General features: G+C 39.6%; 1 protein-coding gene and 1 non-coding gene across 4 annotated transcripts in view; one reads left to right on the top strand and one right to left on the bottom strand.

Moving 5' to 3' along the window:
• kcnh3 (potassium voltage-gated channel, subfamily H (eag-related), member 3) overlaps positions 1 to 20,304 on the top strand; it is a 310,900-nt gene that overhangs the window by 266,382 nt on the left and 24,214 nt on the right. For all 3 annotated transcript variants that reach the window (XM_036138836.1, XM_021323493.2, XM_021323492.2), the window contains 3 exons: positions 5,289 to 5,621; positions 7,889 to 8,088; positions 12,213 to 12,462. In XM_036138836.1, coding sequence (XP_035994729.1) covers positions 5,289 to 5,621; positions 7,889 to 8,088; positions 12,213 to 12,462 — 783 coding nt within the window. The remainder of the gene's footprint in view (positions 1 to 5,288; positions 5,622 to 7,888; positions 8,089 to 12,212; positions 12,463 to 20,304) is intronic.
• trnat-ugu lies at positions 16,758 to 16,830 on the bottom strand. Its single transcript has one exon. It is a non-coding gene; the product is annotated as a tRNA-Thr (tRNA).

Below are 20,304 nucleotides of genomic sequence, written 5' to 3'. Positions count from 1 at the left end.
AACATAAGTATTTTAAAGTCTATTCTCTGAGATACAGGGAGCCAGTGTAAGGACTTTAGAACTGGGGTTATGTGCTCTACTTTCTTAGTCTTAGTGAGGACGCGGGCAGCAGCGTTCTGGATCAGCTGCAGCTGTCTGACCCACTTTTTAGGAAGTCCTGTGAAAACACCGTTGCAGTAATCAATTCTACTAAATATAAACGCATGGATTAGTTTTTCTAGATCCTGCTGAGACATCAGTCCTTTAATCCTAGAAATGTTCCTCAGGTGATAGAAAGCCGACCTTGTAACTGTCTTTAGATGCTTTTGGAGGTTCATGTCTGAGTCCATCACTACTCCCAGATTTCGGGCCTGATTGGTGGTTTTTAGCTGAAGCAGCTGAAGCTGTGTGCTGACTTTTGATCTCTCCTCTATTGGTCCAAATATTATTACTTCAGTTTTGTTTTTATTCAATTGGAGAAAATTTTGGCACATCCATGCATTGATTCCTTCTAGGCATTTACTTAGTTCCTGAATTGGTTCATAGTCACCTGGTGACATGGTGATGTAGAGCTGTGTGTCATCTGCATAGTTATGGTAGCTGATGTTGTTGTTTTTTATTATCTGAGCTAAAGGGAGCATGTAGATATTAAACAGGAGGGGACCCAGGATGGACCCTTGGGGAACCCCACATGTGATTTTTGTCATCTCTGATGTAAAGTTACCTACTGATACAAAAAAGTCCCTGTCCTTTAAGTAGGATTTAAACCAGTTGAGAGCTGTACCCAGAAGGCCGACCCAGTTCTCCAGGCGTTCTAACAGGATGGAGTGATCAACAGTATCAAATGCTGCACTGAGGTCCAATAGAACCAGCACGGTGGTTCTTCCACAGTCTGTATTTATATGGATGTCATTAAACACTTTGATAAGGGCGGTCTCTGTACTGTGGTGAGCACGGAAATCTGACTGGAAACCATCAAAGCGGCTGGTCGTAGTTAAGAAGGTGTTTAATTGTTGAAATACAACTTTTTCAATGATCTTACTGATAAAGGGGAGGTTTGAGATGGGCCTGTAGTTCTGGAGTAGAAGTTTGTCTAAATTGTTCTTTTTCAGCAGTGGTTTGATAATTGCTGTTTTTAGGGACTGGGGGAAAACACCTGACAGAAGGGACGTGTTTATTATCTGAGTCAAATCAGACGCTATGACAGGTAAAACTTTTTTAAAGAAAGCTGCGGGGAGAACATCAAGGCAGCTTGAGGAGGAACTTAACTGCTGAATTATCTGCTCTAAGCTTTTGGAGTTTATTTGGCTGAATTGGGACATTTGGTCAAAATCAATTCTGGTAGGAGACAATGTTGGTACTGAACTTAGTATGGATGTACAAACAGATCCTCTAATCTTTTGGATTTTTTCAGTAAAGAAGTTTGCAAATTCATTGCAGGCCCTGGTGGAGTGGAGTTCTGAAGTCACGGACACAGGAGGATTTGTTAACCTGTCGACTGTGGAAAATAAGACACGAGCATTATTAATGTTTTTCTTAATGATCTCAGAGAAGAAAGATTCTCTTGCATTTTTCAATTGTAAGTTATATCTGTTAAGTCTATCTTCATAGATGTCATAGTGAACCAGGAGTCTGTTCTTTCTCCACCTGCGTTCAGCTTTCCGACATTCCCTTTTTTCACCTCTAACTGCTGGAGCATTTTTCCAGTTGTTTTCTTCCCGGAAACAACTTTCACTTTAACTGGAGCAATGCAGTTAATGATGTCTGAGACTTTAGACTGAAAGTTATCCACTAGCTCATCTACTGAGTTGCAGCCCAAGGTTGAAGTAGCAGAGTAAGCTTGAATAAAAGTTTCAGTGGCATTGTCCTTAAAGGTGCGTTTTCTTACGATGTCCCTTTGGCTAAATGAGTCACTGGTAATGATACATTCAAAGGTAACGGAGAAGTGATCGGATAAGGCAACATCAGTTACATTGACCTGTGAAATGTTTAGACCTTTAGTGATGATTAAGTCTAAAATATGCCCCTGCTTGTGTGTTGGCTGTTTAACATTCTGAGTTAAACCAAAGTTTCTAAGTGTGTCTTACAGTTCTTTTGCACTTCTGTCTTCAGGGTTGTCAACGTGAAAGTTGAAGTCTCCCACAATAATTAAACAGTCATAATCAACGCATATCACAGACAAGAGGTCACTAAAATCCTTAAAAAAGTTTGATGTGGACTTAGGAGGCCTGTAAACATTCAGAAACATAGTTCGTACCGGGCTCTTTACCTTGAGAGCCAAATATTCAAAAGAGTCAAATTTTCCCAAAAACACCTTTTTACACTTTAGTGAATCATTAAACAATGTTGCTACTCCTCCACCTTTCCTTTGTTGTCTGCTCTCACAAAGGAAATTGTAGTTTGGAGGAGTCGACTCCAGCAGAATGGCTGCTTCATTAGATTCATGTAACCATGTTTCTGTTAAAAACATAACATCAAGATTGTTGTCAATAATAAAGTCATTAATTAAAAGGGATTTTCCTGACAGAGATCTAATGTTTAATAAACCTAGTTTATATGATTTGGTGGTTGATGATGTCTCTGTGGCAGGTTGCATCTGACAATTAATGACTTTCAAGTATTTGTTCCTGTTTATCCTTTTGTTTTTCTTTTTTCTGCCACGAATCATCACAGATTCAGTAGGGACGCGCCACACAAGGCAGAGTTTGGGATGGGAATATTTTAGGCATTTTTTCCCACCCCTAACTAAAAATCTAAAAGTCTGGCAACCAGTGAGTTCATGGAATATATATAGTATATAATTAATAGATGCAAGGTGACAATTAACTGAGGACAAATGTAGTAAAAAGACTGGCTGTGTGCTTATCTGACAGAAGTGTAAAAGAGACGGTGTGTGTTAAATTCCAACAAGAAATGTGCTTGACCTCAACTGGGGCGGATAAGTGACTCAGTCGAAGTCAGAACATGTTGGACCTGTGAGCAATAAGTGGCTCTTCACCGAGGAAGACCAGAGTTCAGCACCATGGACAGCTGAGAGAGAAAGCTCACTCCACTCTGAGAAATCAGCACCATAGACAGAGGCAGATGAAACACAGAAGAGAATCCAAAGTACTCTATTGTTGTAACTGCTTTGGTAACTTTATTTCCCTTGTTTATGCATTTTATTCACAAAGCAGATTGCACTATATATATGCAGGCCCAGATAAAGCATCTAAACCTGCTTGATAGTCTAAAAAATAAGCTATAAGATGGGAAGTAACATAATGATGTGGTCCTCCAATCAAATCAATAATGTGATAATCTATTTTTCATGTTGTAATCCACAGCACACATGTTTATGTGAAACAAACTTTTATTCAGGCCCATTTGTTCAGTTTGGCAGAGGTTAAGTTATACTAATGACAGAGTAATTAGGAAACTACTCAGGTGTTAAATCCTCTGATGTTGATGGTTTAGCTGCTCTGCTGGGGATCTGCTTGCAGCTCGATTGTCACTTCTGCTTATTTATGCTGGCTGGCCAGAGAGCCCGCGCGCAAGCTTGTTCCCAGAAGATTTGGATGCCAGGGATCAATAAATAGACTCATCCAGATTGCAGTGTGTAATTCTTATCAGAACATCCCTCTGATGCTGTATGGTTCTGCTGTCATTGATTCAGCTGGGCTTTACAACACCCTCATTTACTTTCTAATTGCAATGTTATCCTTCCTTCCTTTCTTCCTGTGCACTGATTATGTGTGGTTATTTCATCTGGGGGTTTTATATATTTCATACCATTCTTCCTGGACATATCTAGCAATATTATAACCTTCTAGCATTGTTATTAATTTTTATTTTTTTAATTAAATTATTAATAAAAATAATACTAAATCTTAGTACTGAGATATCAACATTTATCAATATTTTATGTGATAGACAAACATTAAATAAGCATAATTGTGAAGTGGAGGGAATACAATGTTTTCCAAAATCTTTACAATTATAAATCTGAAATGTGTTTTGGCCTATTTGTATTCATCCCCCTTCAATCAGTTACCGTAAAGTAAATCTAGTGTAACCAATTGCCTTCAGAAGTCACATAAGTCTAATTTATTCAGAGTACTTTAATGCGTAATTTAATCACAGTTTAACTCCACCAATTCTGTTTCTGGCCTCAGAGGCTTGAAAAAAATCATTAGAGAACAAACAGCATCATGAAGACCAAGGAAGTGGTCAGGGAAAATATTGCTAAGAACTGTAACCAAAGTAAGGTTCTAAAACGACTTTAATCAGCTCACAGAACAACCTGTCACCTGTAAATTGAAAAAGTACTGTATGGTGCAATGGTAGTGCTCCCTGCCATTTGTCCCAAAACATGCAGAAGATGGGGGCAAACATTTGAAAAAAGGTGATAGGTTAAGATGAAACCAAAATGAAATTATTTTGTCAACTACTAATTTTTGTATTATAGATCAACAAAGAAAGTGCTCCTGTATCTGTGCTCCACATTTGGTTTTGGTTTTGTTTTGTTTTTTTCTGTATGCCTCATCATCTTAAATCCCCTAGTTGGTTACAGCTGATTGCCGCAGGGTTTCCATGGAAACATTTTACCAACTTCAATGATAAGCTGAACTTGACTGCATTGGGTTAGCTAGGGCTGAAATGGAAAATGCATGGGAAAAGAATTCTGATTCTGTCTATATGACTGCATTGAACTGACTAGACACTTCTGTAACTAAATTGGGTACAGTATTTTTACAAAGGGCCTTAAGATGATTCTAATTGTGAATTGGCCGCTAACAAAACTGAAATGCTATGTTTATGTGGAGGAAACCTCACACTCAACATAGATATATGAAGTTAAATATAGGGCAATCTAGGAAGAAAACCTGTTAAAAAAAAGTAAAAAAGTAAAAATTTGTAAAAGGCATGTATAATTTTCTTCGATTTCATAATTATGCACTACATTGTGTTGGTCTGTCACCTAAAATACTAAATACATTAAATTGTCTTATTATAACGTGACAAAATTTTAAAAGGTTCAAGGGATAATCATACTTTTTCAATGCACTGTACTGAATATTTGATGAAAAAAATGGAGACAAGAGAGAGCACACATCTTCAGTCAATTGAAGTATTTTTTATCCACTGCATTCAAGCTGATTTGATAAGCCATCCTAGTAATTCCTTCGCCGGTGGCTTTTTACTATTAAATATAAAGAACAGAATATACTTTATCTATTTATTTTTTTTCAAAAACAATGTCTGTGAAATCAAAGTAAGCTTAAAGACTTTTTATCATTCTTTGTGTCTTTCCCCTTGTCTGCCCACAGGTTGGCTCTTTGAGCTGGCAAAGCGTTTGGGCACCCCATACATCCCGTCCCCTCTGTCGACACAGGTCCCAACCACAGTGAGCCTCCCAGCCAACAGCACTCAGTGGAACATGTCAGGGTCAGAGGTCACAGGCCAGGGAACCTGGAACTCAAGCCAAGTTCACGGAAACATTTCGGGGACAGGGGTTTTAAAGGGTGGCCCATCAACCCGTAGCAGCTATGTGACGGCCCTCTACTTTGCTTTGAGCAGCCTGACCAGTGTGGGCTTTGGGAACGTGTCCGCCAATACCGATTCAGAGAAGATCTTCTCCATCTGCACCATGCTTATAGGAGGTAATCATATTTGCAACCTTAGCATGCATGTACGAGTGAGCTGTCAGAAAGTGAAGCTCTCAGCATTAAACGCTCAGCTCATTGTGTGAAACAATAACAAGCCAGCTGCAAACATGATGTTTCATCTTTTGTTATACTGCTGACAAGCTATATAGATATTCTCTCTTTATTTACTTTACTTACTTTAAGTACTTCCTACTTAACTGTGCATCTGTTTCTGAAAAAAAAAATATAGTGCTGAACATGTGAACATTTTCAAAAAGTTATAAACTTAGATTTCAAGCCATGGAATGCTATTGGTTTTTTCAGCTTCATCTTTTTAATTATTTTCTTAAATCTCACATTTCATCTCTGTGTCTTCTTGATGCAGATAAAAAAAGGGCGAACTTACTACAAGCTCAAATTGTGCTTGAGTTTGTAGCTTTACTAAAAACCCAAAAGGACTGTGTAAAAAGAGCATAGACTAAACGACAAGGACATGGCATTAAAAGCTGTGATTGATGCATAAAAAGTAAATAGTAGCAATAAAGTCTATGTCTCTGTTCATAAGATGATTGGTTGAGCTGAAGATATGAGAGAGCATTTAACTGCTGCTACCGTCTGTATATATTTGATTATTTTAGCTTCCCTTCCATCCACCACATGTGTAGCATAAGGTAACGTAACAATAAAGTAACCTTTTGGGGTAGGGTTAGGGTTAGGGTTGAACCCACTGTAAGGTTTCTTTTTTTCACTTGCCCTTTTTATGGAAAAAAAACAACTACTACAATTTTTATTTGTGTTGTCTGGCTGATTCTTTCACTTTTCAGCACTTCATTCCATTCAAAGGTTGTTGTTTTTTAAAGCGCCTTCTAAATGAATTAGGATTGGATTGGAAAACTGTGGGACTAATATTGAAGTTATATAAAACATGTTGTTTAGTTTTTTTCCCTCCTAATTATCCCTGTAGAAGCCACAGCCTTCTGCCAATCAAAAATCAACAGGCAGTCCCCAGCCTAATTGTCAACGGACCATCAGACTTAGTGTGCAGCTGTGTTAAAAGCAAGCCTTCAATCAGCTTTAGCTTACAATAAGTTCCTCCAAATACTCTCTGACCAAGTAGCTCCAACATCATCATCTCCACTGAGAAGCTTTCCTTTTGAAACTGAATTAAATCATTTTTTTTTTCTATAACAGCTGGATTGTGCTCAGTTACATTTAATTCAGTTTATTTCAGCTCAGTTTGTTAATACAGCACCTGTTTACAACAGATATTCTGGTTCTGATTTACTGTATGCCCAGTTAAACATAGTCTAATGAGGTCATCCTATAGCTCCACTGGTCTCACTGTTTGATACATAATTTGATATATTGTGTGTTTTGTATAGTATATGGTAATGAATCCTTTAATGCATTTATACCAGAACAGTTCAACCACAATTCACTCCAACACAGTCAGGTGATTGAAGTTACATACAGTCCAATTATAATTCATGACATTCTGATTCAGCTCTAAAATTCCAGTTGGTAAAGCGCTAGAAGATTACAGTATATCGTGGTACAAGATTATTTGATACATTACACTTAAGATGTGTCACACTAATTAACATAACATGGATTTTTAATCAAATGCAGATTTATCCGAAGCTCTGTACAATAGTGAGGAGTCAGAGTACTTCCGACATTCATTCCTCTACTATCAGATCATAGTTCGGACTGGGTGCTTGTCAGAACAAGCTACCGCTTCATTAATTAGTCCAAATCTGAGTGGGGAGCTGCTGCCCAGAGGCGCTGTGTGTTGTAACTGAGAGACATTTTAAAACTAGAGTTTTCCTAAATGTGCCATGGGTTGTTCTGCCTGAGGGGACAGTCATTAGTGTGTGTCAGTGAACTGTAGACGTCCTGCGATCTGACTCTGCTTCTGAAACTTTTAGCTCGCTCAACTTTTCCACTGCTGTTGATTTGTTGCGCTGAAGTTCAATACCCAAACACATACCGAGAGACCACTGGGAAAGTATCCCCACAAGACCAGGATCCATCACATAGAATAGAAATGGAGCTTTGTGGAACTTTGAAATCGTTTTTCTTTCTGTAAGTGTGGTAGTTACACATTTGAAAAAACAATAACCCAAGTATAATGTGGTTGTAAAGCAGAAAAGTTCCTTTCTTCTATGGGGTTTTTTTTAATGTTCTCTGGGTTTGTGGAAACCTCCAGTTCATCTGGGTTCCATTCAAACAACAGCCCTTCAACCGGCTGAGTTATACAGGACACTTTCCTCTGTCTGCAGCGCTGATGCATGCAGTGGTGTTTGGTAACGTGACCGCCATCATCCAGAGGATGTATTCCCGCCGCTCCCTCTACCACACCCGTACCAAGGACCTGAAGGACTTCATCAGGGTCCACCGGCTGCCCAAAGCCTTGGAGCAGCGCATGCTGGAATGTTTTCAGACCACCTGGTCGGTCAACAACGGGATAGACGTCGGTGAGGTAAATTTAACACTCATTTTATTACCCTGCTTACCTTAAACGATAGATATGCCCTTTGTCAAAACGATGACTAGCAGTTTCTACTAATATGTCTGTGAGATGTTTCAGAAAAATACACCAGGCCCAAAACATCCTTATATAAGCCTCCATTTCAATAGAGCTGTACAATATACCAAATTGCAATCATCATTGCAATATCTGTGTGATTTCATAATCAGTAAGGACTGCTTGGAAATAATATTTAGCATGATTGTATTATGCATGGAAACTGACAATAATATTGTGGGCCTGTTGGAAAGACATCCACTGCTCTCAGTCTGCACAAGTAATGTATGTTTTTTTGTGGCCATGATAATAAAATTCAAAAAGAGTGGTGGGGATATTGTAATAAAGAAAAAGTAAGAACACAGTGGGAAGAATGTTGGATAATTATCATAGATATCAGTAATCATATAACAGTTTGATTTTCCTCATTTCATGCAGCCCTACTTTTAAGCTATTTGTTTTACAGCTGAGCTGACGCCTGTCTTCCATTCCATTTAGAGATAATTTTATTCTCATTCTCATATCAAGATCCCATGCAACATAATCAGATTTGGTTCATATCCAGAAAGCATTAATTAATTAACCAAGTAAATGAAGAGCATAATAATTAGTGTGAATATTCACAACAGCACACGCTGAAAAAATGAGCAAAGACAAGCACTCAGTCCACTTTCAGAAAAGTGCACCCAGATGCTGTCTGGGTATATAACTTAACCAAGTATTATCAGAAATCATTAATTTTACTACATCAGCAATTCCGTTCAATGCATATATTGTATATTCAATATTTGTATTGATATTGATAATAGTCATATTGCAAACATTCTCAGAGTGCTTTACATAAATTGCAATGGTCCAAATCAGAAGCATTTGCATGTAAAAAACAGAGCAGAGGAAACAAAGAAGTCTGAGATAACATCCTCGGAGTCTGCTTCTACACCTGCAGAAAGAGAGACAGAAAGAACAAGAAGACAAACAGAAAATGTATCACACGTACAAGCAACCAGCGCCTTTGTTAACATCACTGAAAAATACACAGTTATTCATTACAAGATGTATTTAGTGGTTGCCAAAGATAACTATTGTCACGATTTGTCTACGGATGAACTCAGAACCACACACACAGGACTAAAATTGAGAGTCTTTATTGCAAGGTTGATGATGGAGGTTTGATGAGGCCAGAGGAGCAGGTAACACAGAACCGGAGTGAAGGTGATGGCAGGAGCTGACGGCCCGGAGTAAAAAAAGAGTCACGATTTTCCAGGCAGCTGGGAATGCTCATTACTGCTCGGCTAGCAGGCCCCGTAGCCACAACAGGTTAGCAGTTCGTTGCAGTCACCAGGGCACAGAGCTGAGCTTCTCCAGGGCAGCTAGTCAGGTTAGCATAACTTAGGAGACACCAGGGCACAGAGCAGAGCTTCTCCAGGGCAGCTAGTCAGGTTAGCATAACTTAAACAAGAAAACAAATCTTCCCGAGGCAAAAACGGGGACTGGCATGGAGAGGTGAGGAATGATGACGGACCGGCAAGGAGTGACAGCAGAGTGAGGCTTAAGAAGGGAGGCTGGCAGGTGAAGTGAGTCTGGCTAATTAGTGGCTGACAGGTGTGACTAACTGCAGAGGAGGTGAAGTGAAGATGACAGAAAATAACTGATGACAATGAAAACCAACAATAAATAAAGTCAAACCAAACTCACATGAGATGAAAAATAAAAATAACAGAAAAATAAAGTCGAACCAAAACTCAACCATGACAACTATAGGGTTCACCTGTATATAAGTGTATCTGTAAGAACCTGGATCTAAACACCTGTGTTTGAGAGAGTGTGCTTGTATATGTAAGGTTTGTCCATAAGAAAAATGCTCGATAGTTGTTGTGAGGAGCCACCCCTCAGCAGAGCCTCAGAGCCAGTGGGTCAAGGCCCCGCGAAGCAGCCACTAGGAGTGGGCCAAAGCACACCAGTGACCTATTTTAGTACAGAGCAGTCAGCTAATGCTAACGCTAACCCCATAAATATTGTAATTTCACCAATTTACCAGAGAAAATGACTCCAGAACACCGAAAACGAACTGCATTCAATGCTGGAACTATCACTTTCTGGAACCATCTTCAGCTGCATGATCCATATGACTTCCATATTCTATTCTTTCTATAGAAGTTTATGGGAGTGTCCCCACTCTCTGTTATATCACTCTGCCAGCCCCCAGACCCAGGAGGTGATCCCCTTAACCATGCTGGGGGAGAGCAGACCCCCCGAGCCATAAACCAAGACCAGAGCCAAACACTGCTCTAACCTTGGCAAACCTGGTCCATACCACTACCCCCACTCCCCACCCCAGCAATCTCCAAACCCATCCATCCTAAGACGGGACCGACACAATTCAAACAAGCCAGCCAACCAGAGCCCACCTCACAAACCCAGAGGTGCCCATACAAGCTGGTCAAGTTCCCCTTAGCCTCAAGTGCACCATACGGCTACATATGTGTGTCATGAAAACATTGCAGGTATTAGATTGTGCAAAACCCATCCTGCACAACCGTTGACCTGTATAGTGTACTCTATGAAGGATTTTGTATTGCATTAGTTGTAAATTTGGGTTTCAAGTCATTTTAGAAGTTCTTAAGCATATCTTAGACCACCTTCCATTTCATTATCGGAAGAGAAATCAAATCATCTAGCTTAGACAATGTCCTGTATAATTTAGACAATAATTTCTGGAGGTTGAGATCAAGGAACTAATACACGTGATGGTGTTTGTAAGCCACCTTTATTGAGCCAAAATGTATTCTTTATTAAATATTTAATTTGTTGATATTCTAAGAATTTGTTTTTCTTAACACCATTGTACATTTAATAATTAATAATAATAATGCCCTTTATTTGAAAAAAATGCCTTTCATAACACTGTAAAGAATTGAAACCAAACAATTGGCAATACAACAACAAAGCATCAATAATCTAAAACAACAAAATAAAGAGAGAGTAGAGAATAGACAGAGAATAAACAGAGAATAGAAAGCAAGTTTTACTTTTAAAATGGGGGAGGGAGTCAACATTGCGGATGTCAGGAGGAGGCTGATTGGGGGCAGAATAGGAAACAGCTCTGCCACCCATGATGTTGAGGTGGATGGAGGGCACAGAGAGATAATTGTTAACAGAGATAAACTCAGTTCCTTCAAAATACATGTTACAGGTATTCAATACCTTTACTCCTCCAGTGTGGAAAGTCAGGATTATTCCAGATGGGTGTACAGAAAAGTGATTTCTTGTTTATACATTTCTAGCAGTAATCAGCCACAGGTCTGGCTGGTAAAACTGAATCTAAAAACATGTTCAGTCAAAATTAATTCATGATTTAACGGAAAGGGGGGTCATTTACTTTTCCTAAAGGTTAGTAAAAGCTAGAAGAAATATGGATTGAAGAGATATTGCCTTTAAAAGTAAAATGTGACAGCAAAATAAAAACTGGACTTTTCATCTCTGACTCACATTAAATATAGTGTGGTTTTTATATCTATGCTTTATATCCAAATAAAAATGAGGATTGCCCTTCCAAAAATGAAGGTACACTTAGGAACAACTGACTGGATATAAGGGCTGAAACTTCAGTTACTCGCACATATGCTTTTCAAGAAAAGTGGACAGATTCATTTGTTGCCTGTGGATATATTAATTTAATTAAAACCTTGAGGATAACTATTACTGTTATTAGACCTCTGAGCTTAATCCCACAGATGGGTTTTGTGAGTAGAGATTTTTCTTCCAGGAACTTTTTCGTGACAGAGCTCATACAAAACTGTGTTTTTTTTGGGGGGGTTTTTTGTTGCTGTTTTTTTTAATAACAGGTTTTATTCAGTCTGTTGTCTCTAACCTCCGAGCTTGTTGCAAAATTCATTCTAGTTTTTATAGCAACTCTCCTGCATGTATAATTGGGTTAAGCAGCTCTGTTTTCTCCCAACTTAATATGGTTTAATACGTTTTTGTTACAAGACTGTGTAGAAAAACCGCTTAAAGCTAAAACTTCTGTACAAATCTTTAGAAAGTGCAGCTCAGGAATGTGATTTTTCTTGGCTCTACAGCTGCTGAAGGACTTCCCAGATGAGCTGCGGGCCGACATTGCCATGCACCTGAACAAGGAGTTGCTGCAGCTGCCACTGTTCGAGTCAGCCAGCAGGGGATGCCTGCGCTCCCTCTCCCTCATCATCAAGACCTCCTTCTGCGCTCCTGGAGAGTTCCTCATCCGGCAGGGGGACGCCCTGCAGGCCATCTACTTTGTCTGCTCAGGCTCCATGGAGGTGCTCAAAGACAACACTGTGCTGGCAATACTGGGTGAGTCTGTGAAAAGGTTCATCGTTAGAAGGAGGGCCTCAGTCTTTTACATATGTGCTTAAAAATTATAAATGATTATGCAAATGAGACTTGGGAACCATGTAACAATTATTTAAAACAAAGATGCTTTGAACAGACATTTGTTCTTCAAAGACCGGTTTGTAATTCAGTGCTTTTAACTGGTATTTACCAGGGTTTCCAGCAAATGGGGCCAGCACTTTATTATTTCTACTCAGAAACGCTGCTGAGCAGACTGCGGATATTCTAATCTTGGTTTGGATACAGTACTACATTAGTACCGTATGACTTTGCCGGGCACACAGTGACACTAACATGCAATAAAAATTATAGAAAATCATTTAGTTCCATTGGCCCAGTTAGGACAGTGTTTCATATTTAATGCACAATTAATATTTGATGTTTCCTGTTCATTTAAGGAGTGATCCAATGAGTGCCGACAGCATCGGTTTGTATGTGTGTGTTAAATTATCAGCTGAATGAGGCTGAGGTTTGATGAATGAGAAATGGACCTCAGAAATAAAGATTATCTGTAAATTCAGTGATTTCACTTAGATTGAAGCTGAGAAAATCTTTCTGTATTTAATGAACAGTAGGTGATGAAGGAAATGCAAAGAAGTGAAGAGGAAGGGTTATTGTGTAACATAAGGATAAGGCTAAAAGAAATCTGCTAAAGAGCTGCTGTTTACACTCTCCTGCTTAAAGGCAAGGCAATTTTATTTGTATAGCGCATTACAGTAACGGGACAGTTCAAAGTGTTTTACATGAAAAGAACATAAGGAAAGAAAAACATAGACATATACAAAAGTGCATTGCAGTGGCATGATAAAACCAGGTAAGGAAAAGATGGACTACAAGCTTAAACTAATGATCTTTCAATAAATAGTTTAAATAGTATAGCCAGAGGCGATTCTAAATAGGTGAAATTTTAACTTTGAGTTAAAGAAACTCAGGGTTTCAGTACTTTTACGGTTTTCTGGGAGTTCGTCCCAGATAAGTGGAGCAGAAAAAGTTGAATCTGCTGCTCAATGTTTGGTGAAAAAATGAAAAGACAAGAAAATCTATCTTCAAATTCAACTACTTCACAACTACATGGTTGAAACTTGTTCCAGTACGACAATGGTTGCACAACTACGTGGATAAATATGTTCTGAACGTCACAGTAAAAGGCTTTTGAGAAGTGAGCAAAGGTGACTCTGAGGGTTATGCGACAGCACAACTCAGTGTGTTGTTTTTTTTTTTTTTACTGCTTGAATTGGAAACTTAGTACTGCTTTTGTAACAACCAGCCTTTGCTGTGCAGGCAAGCTGCAATCATACTGTAACTCCTTCATCAACCGTTAGCACAGCAAGCCGTGGTTTAGGTATTTATGATGTTTTATGGGCATCTATGAGGAGCCTGTTTATATAGCACACCTTTTTTTACTGATGTTTTTGTACAGATGGTTTCTTGTTTGCATTTGCTTGTTCAGGTGCATTAATGGACCCATCTCCACACTTTTAAAGAATGCTATAAAAGCATTTCTCTTATCTAAATTCCCATCAGTTCAAACGCACCTGTCTAATGTAACTTTCACACTTAAGCCCCCCCACCACCACCACCACCATCACCACCACCACCCCCAAGACCCCCACACTAACCCATTATTATCAATGTGCAAATGAATCCTAAAATGTTTCAGATCCAAGCAGAAAAGAGGAAATGTTTACACTGATTCTGATGACTGTACAGAAGGTCAGAAACACAGACCTTTATTTTGCTCTCCTTCTATTTATTTTTCGTGGCACTCTGTAATACTCTTTCATTCATATGCAGACGATATTTTCCTGATCTGAAGCCACCCAGAAACAGAGGTACAAAAAAACTCTCTTTAAGTATTCACTTTTTCTCTAAAATCTCTGGTTAGGGAAGTGGTGGCTGGTGAACAATATTCTTAGTGGGGCTGATGTGATAAGACACAGAGAAATCAAGACTAGATGAAATTTGTATATATTAAAAAAGTAGCACACACAATGGACATCTATACATACAAATATATGGAGCTACATTGACATTAAAAAAAGAGATTTAGCATTGTAAACTCAAACATTGAAGTAAAACATCCTACATTTCTTTTCATTGTCAATTGATTTAGTGCAATACAAATGTACTTAATTAAAAAAGTCAACAACACAATAAAATTGGGAAATAAAATGCCAAAACTGCATACACAAATGCATGGAAATTGATTAGTAAATAGGGTGGAAAGTTATTATACATACATGAATTTTGCTCATCTGTCTTTCTGAGTAGGTTAGGGTTTCTCAGTGACCCTGGTGTTGAAATCACAATTGTACCATGCCAGTTTAGTCAGTCACGTCATGTCAGTCATATGTCAAGAGCATAGCCAGAGCATTGAGTCGATCTTGTGCCGTGGTGTCTATAAGGAAGGTTTTTATCCTTTTTAAAGTGAAGAAGTACCTCTGAGATGTTGTCACTGGTGTGGTTACTGCTGGGTTGTTGGAACGAGTCTCCTTGCAAAAGAGTGGCACTGACAAGATGCTTGGTGAAAGAAAGCCTCTCCTTGACTTGGCTCATAATAGCGTCATCTACCTATGCAAGGATGTAGATTTTTTTTTTTGCAGACAAATTTAAAAACTGTCCAACCAACAGCAGTGATGTAAATACTTAATGAGCCTTTTGGGACCAGTGATTATTGTAACGTCTATCAGCAGGGAGGAAGGATGTGTGACAACGCTCCTTTATGCACCCAGGATTCAATTGTCTCTCATGGAAGGAGCTCTCCAGCTCTGTTTTAATTTTTATAAATGTAGCCAATCAAATATATAATAACAGTACTAGCAGTTTTACGTGACATATTCAAGTGCTATACCGTAACTATTCACATCCTAATATAACTATATAGATTTCAGTCAGGACCATTATGTAAAATGGTCAGCATTCTAACAACCTGATTTAATCTGACTGACAATCTGATTCAGATCAGACCAAGCAGCGTATCTTCAGTGCCAAATGTTGCTGCGTGCCTTCATCCAATGTTCTCCTTTTCTTTATGGAGGTGTCCTCAACAGTACTCCTCATCGTCAGCCAGATCAGGAATAGTCTCCTTGATCCAATGCACAAGTTTTGTGATTAAGTTCTGAAAACTGTCCAGGCATATATTAACCAACCCTAAGGTGGCAATTATACTTCTAAACTTCAGATAAATCCATTGTTTTAACTAGGTTACACAGAATCTATGCAGATAGAATAATATTTAGTTTAGGCTACATATTAATGCATTTAGCCCACCAGATAGCCTGGCTGTGATTCATGAATGTCTGAGTGATTCTTGCGATGTAGACAGAATCAGATCTTAATACCGCATAACAGAATAAGACTAAACAAATGTTTTTCTAAGAGGTCGCAAATATTCAGTCCTACACAGATTTTTTGAAGCGTTTCTCCAGTGGTTAAACAGGGAGCAGCTGAGTGCACTCACAGGAACAACTTCTCAGAATCCAGGAAGTTAGCAATGGTTCTGGTCAGTTGTTACCGTGGTTCTGTTTGGATCCAGAGGCTGACAGTCATGGAAGGGTTGACGTGTTTGCCTGTAAGATGGGGAGTAAAACAGTCAGCTTTGGGTTCAGCTCTAGTGATGGGACCAGAAATTTGACAATCTGTGACAATCTGTGACAATCTGTGATCTGAGCGAGGTTCGTGCACAAGGTACCAGAGGCAGAAATACAAATCCAGGGGTTAGACTTGAGGCGAAATTCAAGAGTCAGGCACTTGTCGAGGTCCAGATATCAGAAGCCAATGAGAAGTCCAACAGGGGCAAGAGAAGAAAGGAGAATCCAAAAACGAGAACGTGGTCAGATGCAAGGCAAGGCAGGTAAGGAAGAACGCTGGACATTTACTCATGCTAAGGCTTTCAAAAATCTGGCAATAGGTGTTAGTGAAGGAGCAGTCAGGCTAATTGCTCCTCAGAAGCAGATATAGCCGGTGAGAGGAATCAGCTCATTATAGCGGAGCCAGAGGAGAGTTCTGGATATATACAGTATATACCTTTGACATTTCCCCTGTTTTTTTAATTTCAGTAAAATATATCTCAACAGGATTTTCATCCAGTCAAAGATAACAATCAGTGTTTTACTGATCATTCATTCCGATTAAATTTGCTCCCTGCTTTTAACCCATCCCCTCGGGGGGCAGTTGGATGCCACTGTAGAGTTCCCAGGGAGCAACCCAGAACACAAGCACCATGCCACCTGTCACCTTAAAGTCTTAATCTGCATAGGCCCCAGTGAGGATTGAACTCACGACCCCTGGTTTACAAGACCAGTGCTCTAACCACTGAGCTATGGAGCCACCTCCCTCTACAGCTCTTCCCTCACAGCAGAGGCTGCTCCAATGTTTATTAGTCTTTGTTTTCTGAGCGGGAGCCACTCAAGAAATTGGCAGTTTTCCTGTAAAGCGAGTTGTTTCTCCACCATTTCTCCATACAGCCATAACCCACCGGCAATCTTCAGCTAGAATGACGGGAGCGCTGTGCAGGGGAGGGGTGGGAGCAGAGTGTACACAAAGGTGATTGACCCTGCTTACAACCAATCAGAGACAGACATTCCTCCTGGTTCTGTCCGGGAGCGATGTCTCTCTGCAAACGGCATTTGGACCATTGGGAGGAGCCGGATGAACTTGGTTTTATTCACAGATGATCCGTCCCAATGTCAGGCCATAGTGACAGCTTCAAACAATATGTCAAACATACATGTATACAAAAGTTACTTACTGCAGCTTTAACTTTTTAAAATTAGCTGGTGAAGTCATCGTCTATACGATCCACACAGGGTAGTGGGAGTGCTATCTCCAGCAGTCATTGGGCAAGATATGTGGTCTACATCCTAGAAAGGTTGCCAGTCCATCACAGGGCAAGACAAACAACCATGCAAGGGTCATTTTAGGGTCAAATAAATGACCAAACAGTCATGTTTTTGGACCGTGGAAGGAAGCTGGAGTACCTGGAGAGAACCCACACATGAACATGGAGAACATAGACTCCATGCAGATAGAGCCCCATGCCAGGATTTGAACCCAAAACCTTCTTGCTGCAAAGCAACAGTGCTGCCGGTTGTGTCACTGTGAAGCCTTGAACTGGTGTTGTTCTTCTTTTTTTTTTATTCTCATAATACCCCTACAGGGAAGAGATGGCTCCAGGGGTCACAATTGGAAAAGAGCTTTAGAAAAACTGTTTTACAGTGATTCCTCTTTGTCAAGAACAAATTTAAACTCATTTAAATATAAAAGGATGGGTCATAGCAGCGATTCTGAAAAGCAAAATCATTTGAAAATTTGTAAAGGAGAAACTGGAACTGTTTAAAATCAGTCTAAGCCGGTCAGAGCTTCACAGAAGCTTGAGATCAGAATTTCCTCTAGTAAGTTACGGAAGAAAACTCTCCATTAGCCAATATCTGGAGAATGTAAACTGAATGAATGTAAACTGAACAGTAATATTGTCCCACTGAATGTAATCCAATTGCAAACTATATGTTCAGACAAACTATTGCCCCTGTCAAAACAATCCTTTCTTTAGCTGGCTCTCCGAGGTGGAAATCTAATTTAGCCGGGATGTGCCTCAAAGCCTTTGTAACGCTAATTCAGGGAGCAGCTTCCCAGAGTCGTGGCTGTGTGAATGTGTCGCAGCGTGCTGAAGATAAGGCAGAAGGTGACAGGCCTTCTTGTGCATTCATGGCAGGGACAGATGTACATGTTTATACAAAGGTCAACATGTATTGGATTAATGATGGTGTGTGTGTGTGTGTGTGTGTGTGTGTGTGTGTGTGTGTGTGTGTGTGTGTGTGTGTGTGTGTGTGGGTGGGTGGGTGCATTGCAGGTGTTAATAATAAATAGATGTTGCATTATTAAAACACCATCATTATTATTAGAGAACAGCAGAGTCCATGAAGCCACTGGCCTTGCTCAGCCCTGTTAACAGACTGTTCTTCCAGAAAGAATTCACTTTCTTCATTGGTAAAAAAAAAAAAAAAGTCTTCCCTTTCTCCAGTAATGCGTGTCTGAATGTTTCCGTGTAACGGCAGTAGAGGAGATAAACAATTTTTACCACCAGTTCATACACCGTCACTGGCTCCTGTTTGCCACACATAGCCAGTTAGAGGTAATATCATTTCCCTCTTGCTGGTTATTGTGTATAAAAGCTGAACTACAACGTGAGAGCCAGGAATCCACAATGTCATCGTTTAATGAGTGAAATGAATCATTTGCACCAATTAAAATCTGGAAACAGCAAAATAGTGTTCTAATGCTTTTCCCCTACTACTGATTGTCACCGGCTGCGCTGGTGCTTTCTTTTTATAAGCGATGACCTCAGTACACGCAGGCTGCACCATGTACTATAGTGCAAGCAGAACGTTTTCACTGTGCCTCCCTTTTTCCTCATTTTTCCAGCATTTTCTGTTATAGCCTAGGTCCAAATTAATCCTTTTCCTTGAAATTCTACACAAAACCCAATGATGACAGAGTATACCAAAAACAATGTTTGTTTGATTTTCTTTAAATTTATCAACAAAGTTACATGTACATAAGTACAATATTCACACCCTTTGCCGTTTAACTCATCTGAGTTCCATTGATCATCTCCAGATGTTTCTGGAACCTGAAGAGAGTCCACATGTGGTAAATGTAGTTGTCAGAATATGATTGGGAATGGAACATCTTTCTATATAAAGAGTGATGAAGGAACAATGTGGTCAAATCTGTAGAGCTCTGAGACTGGATTGTGTCAAAGCACAAATCTGAGGTAGGATACAAGCACATTTCAGCAGCACTGAACATCCTGAAAAACACTGTAGTCTCTATGATTTGGAAATGGAAGATGTTTGAAGCCAACAGGACCCTTGCCTGGAACTGGCTGGACGACCAAACTGAGTTATCAGAGATGTGATCAAAGATGTGACTAGGAACTCAATGATCCCTCAGGTGGAGCTCCATTGTTCCTTTGTGCAGACAAGAGAATCATTCAGAAAGTCAACCATGGCTAACACACCCCTCCAGTTATGATGGAGTGTCCAGGCAGACAGCTTAAATTTAGCAGATGAGCACCTTATAGATTGTCAGACCAGCAGTAGACCCAAACTTTTGCACTACAAAGATAAACTCCTTTAACACATACCACAGTATGTAAATGGTAAATAGCTTGTACACACACATATCTATATCTGCAAGCTGAGCTTTTCTCACAACCACAAACATTATTGAGCTATTATGTGACAGACCAACATAACGTAGAGTATAAGCACGGCATGAAAGGAAATGGATGCATGGTTTTAAAGAATTTAAAAAAATACAAATGGGATGATTTGCCATTTACTCTGATAACCCTAAATAAAATCCAGTCCAGCCTTCAAAAGTCACCTAATTAGCAAACAAAGTCTGCCTGTGTCTAATCTAAGCTCATTATAAACTCTGCTGTTGTGTGAAGCACTCAGATTGTTAGAGAAAAGCAAAGAACCCAGCAGGAAGGTCAGGGAGGAAGTTGAGGAGAAGCTTTTAAAACTGTATTCAAAGATCTGAATATCTGTCCAATAGCTTTGCCCAATCCATCATCTAAAGGTGGAAAGAGTATGAACCAACGGCAAAAATGCCAACATATGGCTACCACCTAAAATGATAGGCAGGAGAATTAGAGTATTAATCAGGGAAGCAGCCAAGAAGGCCAGGGTAACTCTGAAGGAGCTACAGAGGTCCGAATCTCAGTTGAGAGAAATTGTATCTTTTGGACCTATATGCCTCCATGCATGCATCATGAAACTAACACTGCACATACTC

This window comes from Fundulus heteroclitus, chromosome 7, assembly GCF_011125445.2.
Source record: "Fundulus heteroclitus isolate FHET01 chromosome 7, MU-UCD_Fhet_4.1, whole genome shotgun sequence".
Lineage (NCBI taxonomy): Eukaryota > Metazoa > Chordata > Actinopteri > Cyprinodontiformes > Fundulidae > Fundulus > Fundulus heteroclitus.
The sequence above is the reverse complement of the archived record's forward strand: the minus strand, read 5'-3'. Positions and strand labels throughout refer to the sequence as shown.